Below are 26640 nucleotides of genomic sequence, written 5' to 3' on the forward strand. Positions count from 1 at the left end.
CTCCATGGGGCGGGGAGCGGGAGAGAGAAGGCGGAGGAAGACGAGGCAGATGGCAGTTTTGTGCTTTTAAAAAGCAAGTTTCCTGAAGCGTCTGAGTGACAGGTGCTAGATACAAACATACATGCATATACTGTATATATATGGGGGGAGGGGCGCTAATCAGCTCAGTCTTCTTCTTCATCATCTTCATCAGCTACCACCACCCTGACAAGGTGGGTCACTATATGAATCCCACCCTGCAGATGGGCGAATCTGAAAGTTAGTTGTTCTCACAAAGCTTTGCAAAAACTACAGTCGTGTGTCCATTGCAGGGGGTTGGACTTGATGGCTCTTGTGACTTTCCAACTCAACAATTCCACATCCTGTGATTCACTGGAGAGCAATTCCTCGTTATGGCTTAAATCACTATAATGCTGCAGCTCAGTGATTTGCATGGAGAAGTTCCCGAGTTTGCAGGTAGAACTGGGAATGCTCCCCATTCAAAACCCTGGAGAGTGGCAGCTGCCAGTCAGTGGACAACACTGAGCTAGCTAGAGGCGCCATCTGGCTTGGCGTGAGGCAGATTCTGATGCTTCGTTTTTATAGTGTTAAAGCTTGTGAAGTGCTTTGAAGTCCTAAGAATCACCCTATGAGAAGGTAGGTCATTTCTGTATTATTATCCCTTGCCCTATTTTGGAGATGTGAGGGAAGGAGGCTGAGGGTCAGGGCAGGTCTAGAACTGAACCAGGGGGTTCCCATTTAAGGATGCGATCTGAACCCCAACTGAAATGGAAGTAAGCCCCATTGAACTCAATTGGGCTTACTTCTGATTAGTATCACACTGTTGTGGTTCATTCTCTTGGCCATCGGACCTGGGCCCATTAAAAAGTGTAAATAATTTGGGGATGTCCCAAGAAGTTAGTTAAGTAACAGGATTAAAAAGGTAAAGGTAAAGGGGCCCCTGACCATTAGGTCCAGTTGTGGCCGACTCTGGGCTTGTGGTGCTCATCTTGCTTTATTGGCCGAGGGAGCCGGCGTACAGCTTCCAGGTCATGTGGCCAGCATGACTAAGCCGCTTCTGGCGAACCAGAGCAGCGCATGGAAACGCTGATTACCTTCCCGCCAGAGCGTTACCTATTTATCTACTTGCACTTTGACGTGCTTTTGAACTGCTAGGTGGGCAGGAGCAGGGACCGAGCAACGGGACCTCACCCCGTCATGGGGATTCAAACCGCCGACCTTTTGATCTGCAAGTCCTAGGCTCTTTGGTTTGACCCACAGCGCCACCCGCATCCCTAGTAACAGGATTAGGGCAAAACAATTGGCAGAAACACATAGAAGATCATCTTGCAAGAGGTGGGTGAATTCAGGTTCTCTGCCTTGCACAGTTGCTCTGTCCCCTGATCTTCATTTCATCATGAGCTCACAGCCCTTGAATGCACTTAAAGAGGCTGCCCCATAACGACGGTTTCCCCCTGTACAGATTTGGTTTCTCTCCCTGTGTGGGGAAGATTGGTTATATGCATGAATGAATGCACATGTTAAAGCCATTGCTGCATTCTCTGAGGAGACACTGAAACTGGGACTCTAGGCATATTTATGTTCAATCTGCATCTACTGCTTCAGTTATATCTTGTCAGCAGCAGTTGAACTTGCACTGCTCCTTCACCAGCAGAAGATTTCAAGTCAGCAGCAATTTTGATTATGTGTAAATTCTTAAGGTAACGCAGATAACCCTGGTGTGTGATTTAAACTTCCTCCTCTTCTTTTGACCCACTTTGGGCCTTCAGGGCAACTTACAAAAAATACCGTAACAGTTAGTATAGTTAACAGCAGGTTACAACAAGTAGTTTAACCACATAGATCACACAGCTTAGGACTTCTGAGCAATTGCAACAGAGCAGAGCACATTAGCAGAAAATGGATTTTAAAAAATGAAGCAACTGCATAGAGTGATGTGCACCCATGATGTGCAGGGGCAAGCACACCCAATACCATGCAGTGGTACCTTGGTTCTCAAACACCTTGGTTCCCAAACGGCGAAAACCCGGAAGTGTTCCAGTTTTCGAATGTTTTTCAGAAGTCAAACGTCCGATGCGGCTGTCAGCTATTGTTTCTGGGGCACCTGCAGCAACCAGAAGCTGCGCCTTAGTTTTCGAACATTTCAGAACTCAAACGGACTTCTGGAATGGATTGTTTGGCGCTTTTGTTTTTGCTATTTATTTTGCATTTTTGTTTTTGAGGCTTTTTTGGTTAATTTGTTTTTGTGACTGTGTGGGACCCAGTTCAGCTACTTATTATGTGATTGCAGAAATGGATAAAAGCCCCCCCCCCCCCCATCCAGGAAGACACAAGAACTACCCACACTGGAAGAATGGCAGTCGAAGGTGATTGACTACATGGGATTGGCGGAGATGACGTGCAGAATCCGTGACCAAGAAAAAGAGACGGTGGAAGAAGACTGGAAGAAATTTAAAGTATATCTCAAGAACTGTTGTAAAATTAATGAGTGCTAAAATGTCAAGGGAAAGGAGAAAATATAGAATTACAGCTGTAATTGACTAAGTATGAGAAGAAGCTAAAAAAAAAGAAAAAAAGAAAATGAGCAATTAGTTAATTGGAGTGAGGGGTTGTTGAAGAAATTTTAAAACAGGGATGCAGAAAAGGGGAGGTAAGGGGAAGTCTGGGAAGTAAGGTCTATGAAAAAGAGGTGTTGAAATTATACATGTTTATATGTTTTGTTTGTCTATGTATTGTGTGTTGTTTTGTTCTTTGTGTTGCAAAATCAATAAAATTATTATAAAAAAAATAAAAAAATTGGAGAAATAAAATGAAATGTACTTTAAAAAAAAAAGCCCCCCCCCATCCAAACAATGACTATCATCAGTGCAGATAAACAATAACTTAAAAAAAAATAATTATCATCTACAATACTGTTTTATTTATTTTATAGTACAGTACATTGATTATTGCTTTCATTTTATGGATCAATGGTCTTGTTAGATAGTAAAATTAATGCTAAATTGCTGTTTTAGGGGTTGTTTTTAAAAGTCTGGAATGGATCAATCCAATTTGCATTAATTTCTATGGGAAAGCGAACCTTGGTTTTAGAACGCTTTGATTTTGGAACAGACTTCCGGAACGGATTAAGTTTGAGAACCAAGGTACCACTGTATTTCATGTATATGTGGAATCGGAGAATGCACAGCAACTTGGGTTTGGAACACATGCAGTTTCTAATCAACTAATCCGGTGACAAAGAGCCAAAGGGAACAAGTTCCACCCCATCTTAACTCTCCGGAGGCAGTTCAGTCTTCCCAGCTTTCACCCCTTAGTTACCAAGTGGGAATCATCTAGTAACTTGTTTAAGGCAAACCTTTCCATTCCCTTCCTCCCTTAGGTTGTGTGAATAAACCAGACAACAGTACCTTTCTGAAAAGTGGTGTGTTTTTTTTATTCTTCAAAATCTCATTAAAATAAATACAATCCTGGAGCAGGGAGCTCCCATATATACATAAAATGGGGGTGTTGGGGAGGGGGAAAGAGAGATGGGGAAAGTTAAAAGAGAGACTAGTAGAGTCTGTTCAGAGGAAGGTGGTGTTTCCACCCCAATATTAGTGCATTACCAGCCAGGAAATTGGGGTCAATCCCCCAAATCCCAGAGACTGCAGTGGTCAGCAGGGACCTGCCACAACCCCACTCCCCCAAAAAGGTGGGAGACAGTAGCTGGTACCCTTTTCAGAGAGCCACAGAAATAAATACACCCTTTTATTTACAAATCCAGTGTATTGGACTGGGAAGATTCTCTTTGCAGCTAGTTTAAAAAAAGAGAGAGAGAGAGCACTGAGTGCGAGAGACCCTGGCAGCTTCTATGCAGTTAAGGCACTGACTGGAGGCATGGCGTGCGCACAGACCCATGCACAGAGGTGGCAGGGAGCTTTCAGTATGGCTCAACCTTGCCCCCTTAAAAGGCTGCAACCCTAAATAGCACAGTTGCTAGGGAATTAAACCCCATTGTACTCAGTGGGATTTCATGCTGAGTTTAGGATTGTACAGTTCCTCGTGTGTGCTGAATCTGAGCAGGTAGTGGACCCAGGAGTGTCACAAGTCAGTAACTTTGTTCTCTACGAGAGCTGCAATCTGTTGCAGTCGATATGCCAGTTGCATCTTCTGGCCCAGTGGGTCCTCTTCTAGTGCACTGATTATCTGCAAAGAAGCACACAAAGTCAATATTTTGCCTACCTATCCTAGCAGAAGTCTTTCTACAGCAGGGTTGGCTAACTTGTGCCAGAGCCCTCCAGATGCTGCCAGACTGCAACGCCCATAATCCCTGACCACTAGCCATACGGGCTGGGCCTGGTGGGAGTTGGGGTCCAACAATATCTGGAGGGCCACATGATTCCCATCCCGGTCCTACAGGCCTTCCCTTCCCAGCAACCAACCTCTCTGCAAGGAATGGATTAGAATAGATGGGTGCACTCCCACCCCACCCTCTCCCGCAGAAATTGGTCTGTTTATGTCCCTCCGTCCCACCCCCACCAACATCCTGCAAGTACAAAATCTCAAAGGATTTATCATACCTGATCATAGTACTTGTTAATATAATTATAAAGTTCTTGCAGGGCCACCAGGCAGTTGAGGTCAGAGGAATATTTCTGCCGAAACAGGAGGGTGAAAAATGAAACGTTAGATGTTTTAATTACATTTTCACTACAACTACATGTGGACATAGGAAGCTGCCTTATCTAGTCAGGCCATTGGTCTATGTAGCTCAGTACTGTCAACACTGACAGGCAGAATCTCTCCAGGGTTCAGAAAAGGAGGGCTCAACCAGACCTACCAGGAGATGCCAGGAATTGAATGTGGGACATTTTGCATGCAAAGCACACTCTGCCACTGAACTATGGTCCTTATATTTTTGCATATTTCTACACATTATGCTAGGGATGGCGCTGTGAGTTAAACCACAGAGCCTAGGACTTGCCGATCAGAAGGTCGGCGGTTCAAATCCCCGCAACAGGGTGAGCTCCCATTGCTCGGTCCCTGCTCCTGCCAACCGGGCAGTTTGAAAGCACGAAGTGCAAGTAGATGAATAGATACTGCTCCAGCGGGAAGGTAAATGGCATTTCCATGCGCTGTTCTGGTTTGCCAGAAAGCTGCTTAGTCATGCTGGCCACATGACCCGGAAGCTGTACGCCGGCTCCCTCGGCCAATAAAATGAGATGAGCGCCGCAACCCCAGAGTCGGTCACGACTGGACCTTTACCTTTACCTTAGCACATTATACTCATTGTATAACAATCCTAAAAACAACAATTAAGACAACTTCAGAAAGGGAGCAATAATTGATGGAGGGACATTGTGTGATTGCAGACCTTGCTGATGGGATCCCAACAAGGGAGCACAATGCATGCCTTTGCACAGAGAGGTGCCCTGCCCCAGTTTCAGTGGACTGGTATATGATGAAGTGATCTGGTAAATACAAGCAACCCCCCGTTGACACATGCTCAATATGTGAGCATCCGCTTATAAAACTGCAGGTTATTACAATGATCCTGCCAATGTTCTTATCTGTTTACAGTTTGCTTGTAAATATTCAATAAACCATTTCCATTCTTTTATTTAAAACATTATTATCTTGATTTCTTATTTTTCCAGTAAGTTTCATCATTTCTGCATATTCCATAAGTTTTTGTATCCATTCTTCTTTTGCTGGGACTTCTTCCCAATTGTGTTTCAAATATACAGGATTTCACATACTGTATGTGCGCGGTGCCTCGGAACGTAACCCCCTCGTAAATGGGGAGTTGCCTATATAAACAATCCAAGTTTGGGCCAAACTGCAGCAAGCAGCCCTTGTTCAACCTGTGATTTAAAGACTTTCCAAGATCTCTTGCGACATATTCTCGACATAACATGGAACGGCACAATTGTCTAACTTTTAGAAGACATTTGAAGACAGCACTGTATAGGGAAGTTTTTTTATGTTTGTTGCTTTATTGCGTTTTTATATTTTGCTGGAAACTGCTCAGAGTAGCTGGGGCAACCCAGTCAGATGGACTGCATATAAATGTAATAGTACTACTACTACTGCCTCAAATAAATGCCTCAAAATCAAGGGACTGTGCAGCAACCCCTCCCCTCCACCCTCCACATACTGAAGTCAAGTCAGTTGACATATTCAGTGAATTTTCATGATGGTGACGATAGTAGTAGTCATCATCATTATCATGAAAATCCACTGAATATGTAAACTGATTTTGAGGCATTTATTTGCTCTGCCACGCAACCTTTCCTTGTTTGAAAGTGGCAGATTAAGTAAGCATGGGAGAGTTTTAAAATTAGTGAGGCGGAGAGAGTGCAGTTTTTAAATACTATTTTTGGTTCTGGAATCATGGCAGGATTCCCTTACCCCCGAGAGTTCAGTCAGGGCTGAGTTCATCTCTTGGTAGCTGGCAGGAACAGTCTGTCGAATATCAGCATAATACCTAACAGTGGAGGAGGGTGGGGGGAGAGAAGAGAAAGGTTAGTGGGGAGGGGCCACACTGCAATGCAAGTCTCCTTTGCCTGCCCTAAAAATGACTTTCTCAAGCCAGCCAGCAACATTCATAACATCCAACACTGTCTACAACACCCTCTCCTCACTCTGTAGTATGCTGAAAGATGTCATTGTTTTAATTTAATTAATTAATTATACAGGATTTAATTAATTAATTAATTAATTAATTAATTAATTAATCAATACTGGGAGAAGACCACTAAGCATTTCTTTCATTCATACTGGGTAACAAAAATGGTGGGCTTTTTCACCCTTTCAATGCATTTTTGGATGTGAAATCTTTGAGCAATGTTAGTTAAATGGATGTGGTCCGGAAGGTGTGATTTTGCATCTGTGCAGAAAACATGCAGGATTCAGTTCCCTTAGAATTGTTTAGTCGTTTAGTCTTGTCCGACTCTTCGTGACCCCATGGACCAGAGCACGCCTTTGTCCATGGAGTTTTCTTGGCAGGGATACTGGAGTGGCTTGCCGGTTCCTACTCTATCCCTTAGAATATCTTCATTAAATAAAAGACATTTATGAAGCTGGAATTTATGAAGATATGCTCACAAGTTTGTGGATGCTGACTGAGAAATCTCCAAAGCCATGGAGGAAGCTAATAAGATTCCCATTAAAGATGGGGCTTCAAAGCCGTGCTCAGCTCCTTACTCTTCCATATCACTGGCAGAAGCAGAATTATGTAAAATAAGGGGGGGGGGTTGTAAATCTGCTCTCTTTGCATAATTTATAACTTGCAAAATTAGTATTTCCTTTTGCATATTTTTAAAACAAACATAGAATATATGCAATCAGCTCCCAGGACTCCTGGCTTCCCCAAACAGACCCACAAGCTCTCATTTTCTGCAGGGCTAGGTATTATTCTACCACAACCACCTTTTTTCTGTTTTTCACACTTACTTCTCCACCATCTGTTTGTAGTGTGGGATTTCCCTGGCATAGAGTAGTTTGTTGACTGGTGAATCCTGAGGAGGGAGGGAGAGAGAGAACAAAAGGTGGCATAAGATTTGAAGAAGTTTTGGAAAGGGGACAGAAGTCAGACTCAAGAATTATGTCTCCACCTGTAGGTATGGTATGGGGTGCAACTGGTTAGTTTTCAGGCTGTCCAGACTGCATTTTAAGAGAGAGAGAAAATGTAAAGTTTATAAGACCAATTCAGCATTTAAATAGGAGCCCATTCCAAAGCATGCTCCCTATGCAGTACTCTGCAAAGCTAACAGAGAGGAGGGGAAGTTCCTCTGAGCATGTGAAGAGTCAAAGCCTGCCCCCTCACATGCAGGTGAGGAAATTCTCCTACATGCAAAAAACCCCTGCATTAATAATAATAATAATAATAATAATAATAATATATTAGAGAAAAGAGTTACAGCATAGCTTTTTCTCTGACATAGTTGTCTGCATGCACAAATCTCCAATTTTCTCTGAAACCTACTTGCAGCGTAGACAGATTTACCACCTCAGTAAAGCCCTCTTCAAGGACATTACTATCAGGTATTAAGAAAAAACATGGAGGGGAGAGGGGAAGAAGAGTAAAATAATAATAATAATAATAATAATAATAATAATAATAATAATAATAAATAAATAAATAAATAAATAAATAGAAATTAAATTAAATTAAATTTTAAAAAATAATAACCAGATTCTGGGAACAAATGGGATGGCCATCACCTCAGTGTCCTGCTTTTGAGATTCCCAAAGGCATATGGCTGACTGCTGTTGGGAACTGATGCTGAATGAAATGAACCTTGGTTTGATCCAGCCAGCCAGCATCATTAATGCAGAACAGAAAACACAGAAGGGCTAATTCTAAATCCCAGCATACTTTCTGTGCCAAGATACTTTTGCATCCAAACATAAATAATGATTTGCTATTTCTGAACGTGGCTTAAAGGTGAAAAACACCAACCACCCTACCGATTGTGCTGCTTTATGCATCATGGCTTCCCTTCCCCCAAGAGGGACCTCCCACCTGATCTCACAACCCTCTTTCTATAGCAAATCTAGAATTCCAAACAAAACCTCAGAGCTGGGCATTTTCTGAAAGGGCCTCCTGGCAAAACACTAGAGGGGCATGATGAGCTGCTGAGTAAGGTGGCTGAACTAAACCCCAAATTAAAAATGGAAATGCCTACATTTTAAAAACATAATCAAGTGAGCTCTTGGTCATGGAAAAAAAAAGATTTGAGAGAACCACCAGTCCTTGGGAATGATGCCTGAGAGGTGGCAAAAGCAGGTCTCAGTCAGGTCTGACCAGTTTGACAGGCTGTTACGAGAGACTGAGAGAGATCAACTTCTACAGTACATGCAGAAACAATCCTTCTTGTCCCCAATACTACAGGATGTTCTCCCTGCCCCCACCCTCATCTTCTAGAATTGCTGGGTTTTGCGTGGAAATGACAAAAATAAGCTGTAGCTGTATTTTATTTTTAAAGGAAAGAAAAACGTTCCCCAATATATCTAAGACACGATTTAATATGCAACATGTTTCAGGCCCAGCAAACCTTCTTTCAGGGATCTGCAAAACAACCCTGAAAATTGTTTTCAGAAATTCTGGAAAACAAAGCTGAGACCCTCAACCCATATGTTTCCAGAGAGTGACAAGAATGTGGGAAAGGCACTTGGGGCCATAAATTGGGGCTTAGATTTTAGCCAAAGTTCAGGTCTAGAACATATGGTGATGTGTCTAAATCTCTCTCTCTCTCTCTCTCTCTCTGTGTGTGTCTTTGTGGGTGTGGGTGGGTGTGACTAAGCATGGCAGAGCATCACACATGCACTGTTGTACAAACAAACGGGGAAAACTCCAACATTTCTATGATGAGGGCAGAAATAAGACTTTTAGATCAAAAAGGCTCTATAAGTCAAGGCTCCCTTTACATTTCACACAAACATCCTTGCAGTCTCAGATTTCATTTTAAAACACCTTAAGGCTTGATTGTGTGGGCAACACTGGGTGAATTATCAGAGGGCATTAAACAGCTGAGAATGATTTCCAGTTTAAGAGGGCAGTATTTCAGTGCTCTACATAGCTCTTTGCACATCCCCAAAGAAAATCGCTCAAGTTGAGGAAGTAGAGGGGAGCCCAGAAAAACTGGGGGCCAGGTGCAGCCCCCACAGTTCTGACTGGCAACCTAAGTGTATGCTGGCATGCCTGGATTTGGGACTGCTTGTAACCACAATTTTGAACATTGTAATAATATATGTACCCAGACGGATAAAATGTTAAGGTGCGGGAAATGATATGTTTTGCAATACTGAACGTTAAGTGGAGTGATGCAACGTAATTAACAAGGTTTGACTGTTAAATGGCCTAGATGGGAGAAAAGTCATTCTCACACAATCAGCAATAAGCATCTTGAAATCAGTACTTGTGTGCAAGTGTTTGAAACAGGCCAAAACCACAACAGACATACTGGAATCGAGATGATAGTTTGGTGGATTATAAGATACCACTGAACTAAGAATGGGACTTTCGCTCTTATGTCAAGATTATTGCATTAAGGAATACCTTTATATGCAAGAAGACATGAACAGTCATGCTCATACTTGCAAACCAGTGATTTGTGATGCTGGGGAAAAATTTGCTCCCCCTTTGTCCAATATCTTGAAGTTTGCTCTCCACTTCCTCTGGGACATCAGAAATGGTCCTCAGTAGAGATGGGACAAGGTGGCTTCTGCTAGTTAGACAGACACCTTTGCTCCCATGAAAGCCTGGTTTCATGGAAGATTTGTTTTTCAAAAAGTGTCACTTGTTTCAATTCCTTGAGCCAATATGGAGTGTTTTATTCAGCTGCTCTTCAAACAAACAGTCTGATTAAGGTCCCTCTGCTGTGTGCCATCCATTTTGTTCCTGTTCTGTTTATGGCAGTATGCTAACTGTGAGGGTTAAAATCGTGGCAATTATAAGGCAGAGGACAAGAGATTTTGGTGCCTCAAGCAGGAAATCCAAATGGCTAATTAACATGGGAATCCCCTGGGAATCTTCCACATTAAAATGAATAGGAGAGTCCCAAGGGTACTTGCCCAGTGGACTGTCTCGCACATAGGCCCTCTCTCTGAGTCTCCAAATCTGCTGCCCAAATGGCATCTAAAATCCATAGTTGAACAGCAGGGCTGAGGGGGCGCAGGCAAAACATGTGGAGGGCGAGCTCCACGCTTGCTCGTCCCAGCCCCCGCCCGGCTTCTGGGCTGCCAAGCTGCAGCTGGGATGAGAGAAGCAAAGATTGCCCACACTTGTCACAGCCACTGCCTGGCTTCTGGGCTGCCGTGCAGAGGCTGAGGTTGGGGCACTTGGAGGGTGACTGACAGCTGTGGGGACAGCAGCCCCCTCAGTACTGGGGTGGCACTGCCCCCTGCCCAAAAATACTGGGGGAAATGAAGCCCCCTCCCCCCCTTTACCCAGTGCAACTGGCTACCTCTGTCAGTGGCAATGGGATTCATATTCAAGTTAAATGCCTGGAGTATCCTGTTTCAGAACAGAGGGCAGACCATGGTTAACCACCTGACATCATCATTTAGGGAAATGGATCAAGGCAAGCACTACCTGTCCTCTTTTGATCCTGGTCTGATATGGGTGTGACCTTTAGACATGTGCAGATGTATAAACTTACCCTGCCAACTTTGTGCTCAGCAGTTGTGCAGGCATCAATGAATGTCTGAGCAATGACAGTCAAGTTGGCGTCCACATTGTCAGAGACACGCACATCAAAAATGAACTGTGGGTTCTTGAGTGTGTTCACCCAGAAGCGCAGCAACAAACTAAGGAGGAGGGGGAAAGGCAGAAACCAAGTTAGCAACTGGCTGGCTGTCTTCAGCCCTTCTGGCTGAAAATGTTCAGTCTCCACAACTCACTCTCCCAGTCTCAGCTCCTACGGCCACCATCCATTCCCAGCCAATGCTGCCTCAGCAACCCCGTGTCCACCCCACCTGTTTGTTTTCCAGATGTGCAGCGTCTCTGGCTCAGTGACCCCGTGCCGCGCTGCTAGCTCATCCAGCAGGTCAAACAGATACTTGACAGCAATTGGTACTGGGCGGTTCACACTCAGGACAGCCTGGAACACATCATCCACAAACTTCTGTAGCGTCCCCTTTGGAGAATAAAGGGAAGAAAGAGGGGATTAGAGACTCATAGGTGCACTGCTGAGGCAGCCAGGAATCAGCCACATAAATAACATCATGTTTCTACAGCATCCTACATTGGCAACAGAGCAATCTGGTGTCCAAATACCTTTTTTTTTGTACAGACAGAAACTGCTCCTGAAAGCATAACACAGGAAGTTCCTTTTACCTCCCTTGAAAGAACTGTAAACCAATAGCTAAGCTATAGACCCCTCCAACCCATTCCATTCTCAAAACAACTGTTATGTTCTCAGGAGCATCTAGTCTTAAATACATTTCCAACATTACTGTACCTCTGTATTATAGCCCTAAATTTAATATGGATGGAAAAGTTTGACTTCTATGGAATGGAACTTGCCAAGGACAAAACAAACCATCTGCCACCATACTAGTTTCAAAATTGTCAAATAAATTGAACTGGTTGTTTATCCTTCAGTTTAGAGGGCTGTACGAAGTATCTTTGGCAACTGCCTTAGGCTAAGAATCATCACACCCCAAACAAACAAGATTTAACCTGTTCAACTGTTGATGTGTTGCATATGTGACAAAAAAATTCCTAGAGTAGTCAATATACAGCTGTCCACTTAACCCTATTCTAACCTCTTAATTTAAATTGTTGGTAACTGGACCTGGGACCTCATGGTGAAACGCAGGTAAGAAACAAAGCAGCAGCAGCAGCAGCAGCAGCAGCAGCAGCAGCACAACCAGAACAAGGTTCTAGTCTATATTGTATTAAGTATTAATCTTGGGGTACTTCCAAGAACAGTGTCTACAGCAGCCTTCCTCAAACAGATCCCCTCCAGATATTGTTGGACTCCAACTCCCATCCGCTCCAGCCAGCAGTGCCAATAGTTGAGGTGATGGGATTTGGAGTCCAACAGTATCTGAAAGGAAAGTCTAGTCTACAGGAACTGCAAAATACTGTATGCCTATAACCAGTGCTTTTTCTTTCAGGGGGATTCAAGAATATACAGTACCAGCACCTCTTTGTTCTTGTTGTTAAAAAGTGTGGCACTTACTGTAACAACTTTATGGTACCGGAGCCTCTTTTTGTTGTTGTTAAAAAGTGTGATACTTCTTGGTGAGTACCAGCACCTATTTTTCTAGCAAAAAAGGACTGCCTATGACAGATACACAAAACTTTTCATCTGCACTACCTGCAGACTGGGAGACAAGGCCCTTGTGCTTTCTAGATGTGGCAGCCAACATTTCCAGATTTACCATGTCAAGGAACCCAGGAAATATTCTAGGGCAGTGGCTCTCAAACTCCACTCATCCCATTCCTGGGCCACTTGAAAATTGCTGAGGGCCTTGGTGGACAACAATTGTTTTCCTGACTGTTGTAAGCAAGTGTAATGCACTGGGCTAGATGCTATATGATTTTCAACTGTATTTTTATTTCTTCTTTTGCTTCTCCAATTGTATTTTATTGTGTTACAACTTGAACTCCACAAAATCAATATGAAAAATCAATACAATATTGAATATGGACACAGCACGGACCACCCAAATGAAGTGCAGAGACCATGGACCATGGTTTGGGAAGCCCTGTTCAAGGGCACCTGGTCACGTTCACGCAGGGAAATGTGTCTGTCGTTATTGATCTACTGACTGAGGAAATCCTGATCAGGCTCCAAAGAATCCCACTGCTCTAAAAGGGCTGGTATAATTGGGGAATGGCTGAGGAGGGGGAATGCTTTCCCTCTTACCTTCATGGAAAGCAAGCGGGTGAGGTAGATCTCAGGAATCGCCTTGGCGCGCTCCCGAAGGCTGCTGCGCCGCTCTTGCTGCTGTTTTGTGAGTTCAGGCTCTTCAGATGGCTTTACCAGGTGCCAGAGGCGTAGCCCCCCATCCTCACCGTCCTCTAGCATTGGAGTGTCTGCAAAGGGTGCAATAGGACTCATTACAATGGAAAATGGGGCAGTCCACTAGGCAGCCCTCAGGGCTCCTGCCTGTCCTGTGGACAGCTGAGACAACTGCGAGGGCCCCAGTCCTGGCTACCAGCAGCAACAGCAAACAAAGGTGTGAGATGAATGACGATGCCTGCAAGAAGGAAGGAGGAGACACGGACCCAGTGGGAGTTTGGTGAGACTGACATGGCCCATACGCCCACACCCCCAAGGAATAAAGGAAGCAGCACAGAAGTTGGGGAACTTTTTATCATGGCCATGATTCTTCTGTAATGCAGAATCAAAATGGCTCCCACATAAACTATGCTATTAGTTGAAGTTTTTTTTTGGGGGGGGGGTGTAAAAGGGAGCCAAAGAAGTATCTAATCCTCCAGGTGACAAAGAAAAATCTAAAAAAATGTTTAGTTTCTGTTAAAGGTCTACAAAAGCCACACACACACACACACACACACACACACACAGGCCTTTCCCCAACCAATGTGGCACCTCACTCTCTTAATTCCAGTACCTCCCTAAAAAGTTTCCAGTTTGTCTGCCTCTGGCCCTGTGCCCCTCTTGTTGCCACTCCCAGAGCACTTATAACAAATGTCAATCTGTGCTCTTCTTTCCGAGACTAAAAGAAGACTAGAAAAAACTTGACTCCCTTGTTTGCAAAACAAAAGGCCTCTATAGATACAGAAATGAAACAGGCTTATTCCCATGTGATAACTTGAATTACCATTATGTACAAAAGGAGAAGGAAGAAACATCTACAGGCATGTAATTTTAGAGTCTCTTGGTCTGGAGCTTTTCCATTACTTTTTCAGGCTAGAAAATTAAGGACCCCTCCCATTACATTACAAAAAAGGGCTAAGGTGCTTTCCCCCACCCCCATGAAAAGGTAAGAGACTTCCCTATGACACACACACTGCAATTGAGCTGCACTGCTCACTATTTGTGCCCATAGTTAAAACCACATCTCTTTGCAGTGTACCAGTTTCTGCCAGTTGCAGAGAGGAAGGGAAAAGGAGGTTGCCCTACTGCATGGGAGAGCAATGGCTCAAGGAAGAGAGAGACAAGCAGACTCACTTTCTCCAGAGAAGAAGTTCTGGCTGGTGCCTTGGGAGACGTCATTGTGAAGGCGGGGAATGAGGCCAACTGTGGCCCCATCTGGAACCTGGGGAAAAGAGGAAGGACAGTAAACAAGTGAAACACCTACAAAAAGGTTCAGGTGAGAGACGGGTTCCCAGCTCCATGACTCTCCTGCCAGAAGCAAAATGTGGAAGCCCAGCATTGCAGACACGGTCAGGGTAGCCAATGTGATGCCCTCCAGATGCTGCTGGACTACAACTCCCATCAACCCTGACCACTTGCCATTCTGTCTGGTGCTAATGGGAACTGGAGTCTGGAGGGCTACCCGACTCTATACTCCCTCCCTCCCAGCTTCTACCATTCAACTGCATCCCACCCAACCCCATACCTTGTAATGTTGTAGAGTGTTGAGTCTCTTCCATTGGTTCTGCGTGATGGAGGTCAGATCTTCATCCGAAAGCGTCAGGTGGCCAGCAACGCCTGAGCGCCACTCTGAGGAAAGGAAGAGTGGCAGGTGAGGGTCTCCTACTTCCACCCCCTGCCCCCAAATCTCCACAGCAAGCCCAGGACAACTTCATGTGGGCCTCTCTCAAAATGAACTAAACATCCTCAACAGGTTTTGGTCCTTCCTTATCCAAAGGAAGACCCACAGATTGGGGTGAGGTGGGGAGTAGAGAATGGAGGAGACTCCTTACCCAAGTCAAGGGAGTGCACCGAGGGGCGCTGGGAGAAAGGGACGCCTTTGTAGACCTGGTCCAAGATTTTCTCCTTCACTTGAGTGATGGTGTCTGTGTCAAGGACACGGGCTGGGATGCGCTGAGTCTCACCCGCACCACCTGGGCCGCCCCCCCTCACCAGGACAGTCAGGTTGAGGGGCCGATACTCCACGTCTTCTCTCAGCAGCCGCCCATCGTTCAGTGTCCGTTTGGCCTTGCCTGTCACAGCATCCACTGGGCCCTTGTCCACCTGGTACTTAATGGCACGGAAGAGCATGTACAGGGGCTCACCAGCCACCTCCTTCGTAGGAAAACACAGAGGAGGAAGGGAAGGAATGAGAAGGAAGCCTGGGCTCCAGAGTCACTACAGTCCCTGCACTGCACTTAACAACCCCACACCTGCACAGCTAGAAGTAGGAGCCTCAAAATCATACATCTTTCTACCGGACCCACCATCAGGGCAGTGTACATTTTTGGAAATCCCAAGCAAAGTGCCAAAAAAGCACAGCTGGTGGTGCTGGCCACTTAATTCAGTTCTCAGGTGAAGCTTGAGAGAAAGATCCAATCCACTGAGATGTTTTCCTACATACATTTCCTATGAAAGCTGATGTAGTGTCATGACTAGAGTGTCACACAAGATTTAATAAGACCCAGATTCCTATTTATCCACAGGCATTTACAGACTGGCCTTGGGCCAGCCCCTCTCTTGCTCAGCCCAACCTCCCTCACAGGGCTGCTGAGGAGATAAAAGGGGGCAGGGAAACCACATGTGCCTCTTCAAGCAGCATGAAAATGCAATAAATAAATGAATATAATCACTCGGACAAGGTGGATTGTACTCCACTCTGAATTGAAGTATGTTTGGCTAGGGTACTCTGGATTGTTCTGCCTCCAGCATCAAAATGCCCTGGACTAGCTGTGGGACGAGAGAGCATGATAAAATGTTTACCCCTATGAAGCCTCAACAAGCCACAGGACTAGGCAAGAACAGGAAGCAGGAGAGTGAGCACTCGTGGAAAAATGTGGGGCAAGTTTTGTTCCCCCACCTTCAACCAGAACTCCTCCTCCTGGCTGCACCTCCCACCTTAGACGCAGAAGGCATCATCCAGACAGGCTTTACAACTTACCCTGAGATAGGAGTAGAGGCAGATGGACATCCAGTTGGTCAGCAGTTTCTCTACCATGGTTTCTGTCCTGCAGGACAGTTGAGGAGCTAAGTAGAGTTGCTAGCGTCCCCCCTCCCCACTCATGCCAAGGTATGCTACCAGCTGCAGCACAAGATGGTGACAGCAATCCTTGGCCCACAGTTTTAAATTCAAAACTCTGTTCTGCAGAACAAATGTAGGGTTAAGTAGAGTGGTTTTGAAATAAAAACTTGTGGTACCTTAAGATGAATACTTTTTAAAAAACAGGTACTTAAGTTTAAGTGTTGCTGTTTATAAGAACATCAGGGCAGTCTCTCAACATATACAGAATGCTTAAACGTAGTTCAAGGAACTGCTTTCTGTTTATAAGTATAAAAAACTTGCTGTTTTAATATAAAGCAGCAAAATGAGAGTTTTTAAAATGCTCCTCATCTCTAATTTATTTCAGCATGTTTGTGGTTTGAGACATTCCAGTTTAAGCATTAATTACCTTGTGGACATACAACACCAGCAAAATATAACAGGTTTTTTTGGGGGGGGCAGGGCATTGCATTCTTCAGTTCTGGCAGCAAGCCAGGGGGATTAATTCTGGCCAGGCAAATAAAAATTCTTGCCAGTTGGCAACCATGACCAACTGTGAAAACATCTACCCCCCAGGGGAAGAAGTGGGAGAAGGCACCTATAGGGACTTCAAGGACATCTTTCCCCACCTCCACAATGCCCCATCCTGAACACAGGGCCTACCTGCGAAGCATGAGCTTGGCATTGCGGGTGACGCAGTGGGCAGCAAGATCACTCAGCAGAGTCTGCATGATGTCTGTAAGATACTCCAGGCGCCCATGAAGGGCCAATGAGAGCAGTGATGCTGCATGACATCGATCCCGCTGGGAGAAGGTAGGCTGGGCCTCCAGAGTTCGGATTAACTGGGAACAGCAAGGGAAGACTCTCGTCACCTCTGCCAGAATCCTCACACTACGGTACAACCCGTTCGGTCCTACTCCTTTGCCAGAGCAGGAAACAGGACTTGGGGCAGATGTTGTGTGCCGCCTTCATCCCATTCATACAGCAGAACAAAACCTCTAAAGTGCACACACAGACACAAACACCCTGATGGTGCTGCTGGACTTCCTCCAGGTGCTGCTGGACTACAGCTCCCATGCTGGCTGTGGATGATGGGACTTGGAATCTAGCACAACTTGGAGAGTGCCAGGATCCCCATCCCTGAACAAGGAGGTGCCAGACTGCAACCCCCAGAGGTTATCAGCACACACTTTACATGGTCTAAATGCAGGAGGAGACTTTCAGAAGCAGCTGCTCTCCATACTGTGTCTCTACCTACTGTTCAGTACAACTAGAATTGTGCTCCTTAAGGCTCGCTCTCTCATCTAGAAATTTAAAAAGATACTGCTGATCTCCCATGCAATAACCTTGCATTCATATGCATCCTCACACACAAAATCCCCAAAAAAACTCCACTTGCAAGACAACCTCTCCCTCCACTCCCTATCCAAGTACAGTGGTACCTCGGGTTACATACGCTTCAGGTTACAGACTCTGCTAACTCCGAAATAGTACCTCGGGTTAAGAACTTTGCTTCAGGATGAGAACAGAAATTGTGCTCCTGTGGCGCGGTGGCAGCGGGAGGCTCCATTAGCTAAAGTGGTGCTTCAGGTTAAGAACAGTTTCAGGTTAAGACCGGACCTCTGGAACGAATTAAGTACTTAACCCGAGGTACCACTGTATGGCATCGGACTGACCCTCTAGCTCAACCACTTTCTGGACCCTTCCCCCTTATCCCCCCAGATCACCCACCGTCAGCAGGAAGACTTTGCTGTTCAGCAGATTGGAGAGCTGCCCCAGGCCCTGCTCCACTGTGGCACGGCGCCCCTCGGGCAGATCCAGCACACGCCGCAATGGCACGTCCCCCTGAGCCGGGAAGAAGACGCGCTGGGTGTAGGTGTTGTAGTCCAGGAATGGGATCCCTGAACCCTCCAGCTCCCCGCTCAGGTCAGTCATTTCCGTCATCAGGTCTGAAGCAAGCAGGGGGTTGTGTTGGGAGACGGGTGGGAAGGCAAGAATGAAGAGAGGGGTGGAGAAGAAAAGCAAAAGAAAAGAGTGAGCAACACACAACCATTACATTGGGAGAAAAGATCCCCGTTTGAAGGAATTCTTTACCCAAATACATAGCTGTTAGCGATTCTCAGCAAACATCCTTCTGCAATTCATCTCAAAACAGCTTCCTTTATGAAATTCTGGAAATGTATCCCTTCAGGAAATACCCTTCGAACTCTGTTCTTGTGCATCATCATCAATCAATCAATCATTATGCAGCCACAGACTCATTAAATCCTGCACATTTAAACTAGGAATGGGGAACCTGTGGCTTTTGGGGTGTTGATGGTCTCCAAAGCACACCAGTCCCAGCCAACACAACCAACGGGTCAGAGATGAAGGGAGATGAAGTTCAGCAACATCTGAAAGGCTGCTGGCTCCCCAACTCCTGGCTTTGAACAGCCCAGCACTCAGAAATTAGGCAAGTGAAATTTGTCTCACCACCTCCCTCCATGTCACCTGCTTAATTTCTGTGCCCCAGACTGCTGCTTATAATTAGGAGTAGGGTTATTAGAAGTGAGTAGAGGGAGTGATAACACAACCTTATTCCTAGCCCTCCGTGTCATCCAGGTATCATTCAGAAAAGCATAGTTTCACTTCCCCCACCCTCCTCAAGCTGTTCCTTCGTCTATTTCATGCCACTGCTCTCCTGCCTGTGGCTCAAACTCACCTCCTCCCTCCTCCATACTTGCTCCCCCCCCAATCCCATACCAGTGAATTCCTTGCGGCACTGGTCCCCAACGCTGATCTCCATGTTCTCAAGCTGCACCAGCACTTTCTTGTAGTCTCGTAGGGCTTGCTTGCTCTTTCGCCTGCCAGGATGAGGGGAGAAGCAACGCAGTTTTTACAGAAGCAAGGATTGGGGGGGGGGGTTGAAGGGGAAAAAGCAACTTTTCACCCCCCCTGCACACCCCTCCCCCTGAAACATCGTAATGTTGATACCTGTACATGAGGATGAGCAGCAGAACTACAAAAGCCAACACGGCTGCCCCCACCCCCAGCCCAATTTGGGCTTCCGGCGGGAAACGGGAGGGTGGCTCAGTGTCGTAGCGAACTCGGCCAAGATCCAGGCGCAAGTTTCCCATCTGCACCTGTAAAGTGACAACGACAACACAGAAAGATGACTCCAGAGAGGTGGCCAGATTTGTCTGTAGCAACAAAACAGCAAAGTCTTGTGGAGCCTTAAAAACTTACAAATATACTGGGGCATAAGTCTTTCTGAATTGAAGTCCAGGTCACCTGAAATCTTTTTAGAATTTGAAGGCTCCCATCCCCTTTGCCCTGTTCACCCTCCTGCCAGATGTGCTTAATACTCCCTCCCCATCATCTGTGACCACGGGGCATGCTGACTGCGCTGATGGGAGTTGGGAGTCCAACAATATATAAAGAAGGGCCATTCCAAGTCTGCAGATCTAATGGTATACAGCAGGAGATTCCATACTTTTCAAAGACAAAACCTAACCCTAAAACAGTGGCTCCTACTACTGTGAGGAAACCTCAGCCTGCACTGGTAGTTCTCTCGTCTTTGTTTCCTGACAAGTCTCCCACAATCTACTGAAAAGTTCTGACCTACCATTTAATCCAGAGGCACAGTGAAGCATAAAATTGGGGCATGATAGCCAGCAAGTTTCCACAAGCTTTTAGCTTACTTAAGGGGAATGTGTTTGCTTCAGTGTGTTTTGACCGGCTGAATCCAAATATGCCTGTATCAGACCAATGCATTTTACTCTCTGTCCAGGGTAGCCACAAAGAGTGTAGACACCAACTCCTGCTGTTGCTTAACCTGTTTTGATGACATTTTGAAGGCAAGCCTAATAACTAACACAAAGCTTTTTAGATGCCTAAGTTGGGAGGGGGGAAATCACAAAATGGCAGCCACTTAAAAAATTAATTTGGGCAACACCAAAACTATTTACAAAATATGATATGAAACCAATTGTAGGACATTAAACAAGGCACAGTTTGGTGTGCAAACCAACCTTCTGTGACACTGGGATGCTGAGAAAATGGACATTTAAAATCCCATATGTCAGCCAAAAGCCTTACATCTAAAATAAAATTGAAATATATACTCTATTTTGTAATCTGAACAAGGAAAGGTAAAGAGCTACAAAAACAGTATATGATGTTACACTAAAACAATTCCTAGCTGTTTTTTATATCTGCTTTACATCAGCATGTTAACATTTTTGAAGATATAGGAGAACCAAAAATAAAAGGATTCTATGACCTTTTATATAGCAACAAAACTGTTTCGTTCCTTGAAGTTTTCAAATACCGTATTTTTCGCCCTATAGGACGCACTTTTCCCCCTCAAAAAATGAAGGGGAAATGTGTGTGCGTCCTATGGGGCGAATGCAGGCTTTCGCGGAAGCCTGGAGAGCGCGAGGGGTCGGTGCGCACAGACCCCTCTCGCTCGCCAGGCTTCGCGGACCTCTCCGCAAGCGGGGGGAGCGCTCCCGCTGCTTGCGGAGAGGTGCCTGCATGCGGAAGCCTGGGCGCGCTGAGCTCAGCGCGTCCAGGCTTCGCGGACCTCTCCGCAAGCAGCGGGAGCCAGCCCTGGGCTCCCACGGCTTGCAGAGAGCTGCCTGTTTGGGGGCTGGGGTCAGGGGAAGCTCCGGCGGGCGTCCCCCGCCCCAGCCCCGCGCCTGGGGGGGGGAAAATAATTTTTTCCCCTTTATTTCCCCCCCAAAAAAAACTAGGTGCGCCTTATGGGACGGTGCGTCCTATAGGGCGAAAAATACGGTAATTTAAACCAGCCAAAGGGGGGAAAAACTGAAGGTATGTTACATGCACATAAAAAATGGACAGAAACAGGTAAAAAATGCATTTCTGTGCACTGATCCCACACAGGGCGGGGCCTGCAAGTGTGCGAAAGCAGCCACCACCTCTGGGTCAGGGGTTAGCAATTCTGATCCCAGTCATCAACCAAGTGACTTTTGGTTGGAGCAGGAAAAGGAAGGACACAAAAGCAGGACCTCACAACTCCATTCATTATCTCCTTAATATCTTTGCACTCACAGTAAGGCCACATAAATGATTCTAAATTTGATCTTGATCACTAAGTACATATTTGCACTACATAAACCAGTTTAAGCCACTCCCTCTCCTCAGGGAATTGTTTGTTATGGGGTAGGGATCTCCAACAACAACCTACCAGGAAAAAGCCACGGCAACGGCAATTAACACAGGCATAAAACCAATATAGCATTACTGTGCAGACCTTTGATTCCTGTACACACTCTATGGGTGGAGTGGGAAACTTGACTCTGGTAGCTACTAATTTGTCATTATGCAAACTACAAGGGTGTGAGCTTATATATGCACTTTAAACAAGTTGCGTTCTCAGTAAGAGAGAGAGGGCTGCCTGATAAAATCTAGGCCACACAGGAGGTCTTTCCAAAGTTTCAAGAGAGGAAGAACTTTCCCCATTACAAGGTGAATCCCAAAGAGGTTAACTCCTGCATGTAGCCTATCCCTCCCTCCCCTGCAACCTACTCACAATGAACTCTGGGAGCACAGAGGAAGCATTAAGTGGCTGTGGGGGCTGCAGTGGGGGTTCACAGTACAAATGGGTCAGTGTTAGGGTCTTGACGGTGCAGATGCTGTTGCCAATGATGACCCTCACTTCGTTCTTGCTGATGCCAAGGGTCAAGCCTTCTCCCTGCAGGGCAGCAGAAAGAGAGAAAGAGGCAAAATGTGAATTTCCCTGTATGTACACACACGTTGAAGCAGTGCTGCGGGCCAGCATAACCCCATATCCCCTTTGCTTCCAAGCTGGACACTGTAATACAAGCCCATTACCTTCTGATCTCACCATTAATGGCATAGAGACAGACCCACCCAATTGCCCAAGAGCTCATCAAGAGCAGGAGAAAACAAGGCAATAACTTCACGTGCTAATAGCTAAAGAAGCGACACCAGGCATTCACAATTTGTGACCCATCAAGCCAAATGCAGCCATCTAGTGACGCCATAAATCTATCCGCATAAGACTGGCCACCCTCTCCACACAAACACCATCAAAAGGAGGGGGGCTGAGTGGACAGCTGGCCGCCAAGATAGGGCTGTTGGGCTGTGCTCAATACGTAGGCTGAAAGTTGTGAATGCATGAATTGCAGTAACGTTTTCTAAACTTTTGATACCTAGGGCACAATTATTTTCTGAATTAGTGTAAGTAATACTTATTTATACTATATTTATACTAATTCAGAAAATAATTGTGCCCCAGGTATCAAAAGTTTAGAAAACGTTACTGCAATTAATGCATTCACAACCTGCAGTCTACTAGTATTAATTATTATTAAAAATAGATATTATACATATATGGGGACGCGGGTGGCGCTGTGGTCTAAACCACTGAGCCTAGGGCTTGCCAGTCGGAAGGTCGGCGGTTTGAATCCCCACAGTGCGGTGAGTTCCCATTGCTTGGTCCCTGCTCCTGCCAACCTAGCAGTTCAAAAGCACGTCAAAGTGCAAGTAGATAAATAGGTATCGCTCCAGTGGGAAGGAAAACGGCATTTCCGTGTGCTGCTCTGATTCGCCAGAAGCGGCTTAGTCCTGCTGGCCACATGACCCAGAAGCTGTACATCAGCTCCCACAGCCAGTAAAGCAAGATGAGCGGCATAACCCCAGAGTCGTCTGCGACTGGACCTAATGGTCAGGGGTCCCTTTACCTTTACCTATCCATATATGTGTGTGAGTGTGTGTGCGCACACGTATATACACACAAACATGCACATACACAAACATACTGTACATACACACATACATATATTTCTTGAACAGTTCCTGTAGCAATTATTATTATTTTATTTATTAAATTTCTAAAATACTCTTCATCTGAGGATCACATGGTGGTTTACAATTTAAAAACACAAATATACATAACATATAGAGTTGCTATATATGTTATATAGAGTTGCTGGGTTTTTTTAATGTTTTGCCCAAAGTTGTTGAGCCTTTTTTTTGCAAAATCAGGTACAAAAGTGAAGTTTTTGAACTTTTTAAAACCATGTGTCCGGATTTTCCCAGACATTTGAGCAATTTACGGCCTAACGCTGTTTCCAACAAGCAAATCTCAGTGATGTCTGGGAAATTGCAGGCGTATGCCAATCCTATAACCTAGTAACAAAAAAACCCAATAACCCCCCACCTTCATTGAAGCAGCAGAACAGCCCTATTAATGTACTGCCTCCTGGCTTCCTGATTTTCTAGTCAGCTGGAGGTTGGGGATTGTAGGGCAGCATATTGATTGCTAACTTACTATACGGTGGTACCTCTGGTTACGAACATAATTCATTTCGGAGGTCTGTTCTTAAGCTGAAACTGTTCTTATCCTGAGGCGCACTTTCGCTAATGGGGCCTCTGGCGTGCGATTTCCGTTCGCATCCTGCCTGGGGCAAAGTTCGCAACCAGGAGCAGCTACTTCCAGGTTAGTGGAGCTCATAACCTGAAGTGTTCATAACCAGAAGCATTTGTAACCAGAGGTACCACTGGATTGCATTTTTACTGCCAGTGAGGGGGAAAAGTTGAGGGGGATACTGCCAACTTGAGGGGGATCTTCAGCCTCAAGTGCCCTTGGGTACAATGTAGGAAGGGTCACCACTTGCTGCTCTGCCTCAGGTAGCAAAATACCTTGAGTGGGCCTTGATATTTGCAGACCGTGGCTTTGCTTTTCCAAGGTGCAGTTCAGATCTCTCTTCTGGCATGCAGTCAATGCAAGACTGCTTCAAATCAAGACCACTTCACTGCAATTGTGTGTTCAATAAATCCACATGCAGGGCATTGATGACGATTTGCAGGCCTTGGCAGCAGCATAAAAGGGCAGCTGAGCAAGTTTTAGGGTGGGGTAAGAAATGCCCCACTCAGTATCACTGCGCTAGGAGGCAAAGGAGTGATTATTGCATCCTAGGGACTCCACTTCCAAGACCTTCTCCCACCTTAATATGGCCACTCACCTCTATGTCCAAGACATTGCCAGGTTTAAGACTGAAAGGACGTCCAGTGGAATCCCGCCCAGGCCAGCGCAGGTGGGGATTAGGCTTGTAGGAGAAATTCTGGCCCCCACTGGCATTGCTGAAGGGGACATGGAGTCCATCCAGCTCAAAACGAAGATGTCGGAAGCGGGCATTGGGTGGCACAGCAGGAGATGGGCAGAGGAGAAGGGTGGACGAATTGGTGCAACAAGGCTCCCAGCACTGTGGAGATGCAAGAAGGGAGAGGGAGGGAGTGAGAGACCCCTGAATTGTAATCCACAAGCCAAAGCATTCCTTTCCTCCCTGCACTCACCTCCAACATGTCTCCCACCTCAGCACAGGGGTGGGGTGGAGCTGGGGTCAGTGGGATGTGGGGGCCCTGCAAGGAGTCGCAGGCTCTTTTCTCCCGGCTGCTTCCACTTGCCATCTCCTCCGGCTCCAGGATGGCTTTGATGAGTGGCTGCTGCACCACATCCAAATTAGTCCCTTTCACATAGATGATCCGTCCGCCCCTGGAGAAACACAGCATCCAGGAAAGTGAGAAGTGGCTGAAGCAGTGGAGGGCATGCCACCCATGAGTTTGACACAGGCACTACAGTCACTGGAACATAAGAGCGGCCCTGCTGGTTCAGACCAGAGGTCCAAACAGATTCCCATGGGAATTTCACAGCTGCAGGGGTCCACGTGTGACCCTACTTTTGCTTTGCCTCCATTTCCTCCTCAGATGCCTGACTCCCTTAACCATCTCTGTCCTCCCCCCTGCTGCTCCTTATGCATAATAATAATAATAATTTATTTGTACCACACCCATCTGGCTGGGTTTCCCCAGCCACTCTGGGTGGCTTCCAACAGAGATTAAAAATACATTAAAACATCAAACAAGGCTGCCTTCAGATGTCTTCTAAACATCAGGTAGTTGTTTATCTCTTTGACATCTGATGGGAGGGAGTTCTACAGGGCGGGTGCCACTACCGAGAAGGCCCTCTGCCTGATTCCCTGAAACCTGGCTTCTCACAGTGAGGGAACCGTCAGAAGGCTCTCAACGCTGGATCTCAGTGTCCGGGTAGAACGATGGTATGGTATGTCCGTCCCAAGACATCTACTCACATTCAAATTTCACTCCCTTCAAAACTTAACCTTTGAGTTATTTCTTTACTGATTCCCCTCAAGTTAAAGGAAGCCCAGGGACCCATAGCAACATTTGCAAACATTCAGCCTGAAACCTCTTTCAGAATTTAGCACCAAACTAGACAGAACATAATTCACGTTTCAGCCCTTGCTTAGCTGATTACAAATACAGTTGTACCTCAGTTTAAGAACTTACCGTATTTTTCGCACCATAGGACGCACTTTTTCCCTCATAAAAAGCAAGGGAAAATGTGTGTGCGTCCTATGGAGTGAATGCAGGCTTCAGGAAGCTATCCGCTAGCCGTGGGAGACCCAGCTCTCGGCTAGCGGAGCGCTGCATTAATCCCGAAGCTTGGGGCGTGCGGAGCTCAGCGTGCCCCAAGCTTCTGGGTGCCGGCAAGGTCTCCGCTAGCCGTCTAGACCTTGCTGGCACCCAGAAGCTTGGGGCGCGCTGAGCTCCGCACGCCCCAAGCTTCGGGATTAGCGCTCCGCTAGCCGTGTCTAGGCTGCGGATAGCAGCCTGCTTCCCGGAGCGTCGGGCGCCCTGAAAGCAGAGCGCCCAGCGCTTCGGGAACACATCCGCAGCATGGGGAGCCTTGCAGGAGTTCCCCGCAGGGCTCTCCACGCTGCGGATAGCAGCCTGCCGCCCGGCGGGTGGGGCGCCCTGAAGCAGAGCGCCCCGCGCGCCAGGCAGACATCAGCCAGCCCCACAAGCTCGGGGGACAGCAGGGAGGCGCAGCGCCACTATCCCGCTGTTCCTCGACCTGGTTCGGTTTCCCTGACCTGCTTTTGGGGGGGAAATAAAGGGAATTTCCCCCCTTTATTTCCCCCCCAAAAAACTAGGTGCGTCCTATGGTCCGGCGCGTCCAATCGTGCGAAAAATACGGTAATTCATTCTGGAGGTCCGTTCTTAACCTGAAACTGTTCT

The 26640-nt window shown here is 46.2% G+C and overlaps 1 protein-coding gene across 2 annotated transcripts in view; it reads right to left on the minus strand.

Annotated features, from left to right (window-relative positions):
* Window positions 1-3408: 3408 nt before the first annotated feature.
* Window positions 3409-26640, minus strand: part of PLXNB3 (plexin B3) — a 57371-nt gene continuing 34139 nt past the window's right edge. For both annotated transcript variants that reach the window (XM_083718223.1, XM_083718224.1), the window contains exons 18-35: window positions 24898-25096; window positions 24567-24806; window positions 22109-22270; window positions 19549-19697; window positions 19318-19418; window positions 18307-18524; window positions 17239-17417; window positions 16477-16543; window positions 15329-15650; window positions 15022-15125; window positions 14631-14718; window positions 13362-13531; window positions 11461-11621; window positions 11145-11292; window positions 7435-7499; window positions 6391-6466; window positions 4560-4634; window positions 3409-4185 (exon numbers count right to left, since the gene is read on the minus strand). In XM_083718223.1, coding sequence (XP_083574349.1) covers window positions 4081-4185; window positions 4560-4634; window positions 6391-6466; window positions 7435-7499; window positions 11145-11292; window positions 11461-11621; window positions 13362-13531; window positions 14631-14718; window positions 15022-15125; window positions 15329-15650; window positions 16477-16543; window positions 17239-17417; window positions 18307-18524; window positions 19318-19418; window positions 19549-19697; window positions 22109-22270; window positions 24567-24806; window positions 24898-25096 — 2629 coding nt within the window. In that variant the 3' untranslated portion in view covers window positions 3409-4080. The remainder of the gene's footprint in view (window positions 4186-4559; window positions 4635-6390; window positions 6467-7434; window positions 7500-11144; window positions 11293-11460; window positions 11622-13361; window positions 13532-14630; window positions 14719-15021; window positions 15126-15328; window positions 15651-16476; window positions 16544-17238; window positions 17418-18306; window positions 18525-19317; window positions 19419-19548; window positions 19698-22108; window positions 22271-24566; window positions 24807-24897; window positions 25097-26640) is intronic.

Source organism: Podarcis gaigeae, assembly GCF_964106915.1.
Source record: "Podarcis gaigeae genome assembly, chromosome: 17".
Classification (NCBI taxonomy): domain Eukaryota; kingdom Metazoa; phylum Chordata; class Lepidosauria; order Squamata; family Lacertidae; genus Podarcis; species Podarcis gaigeae.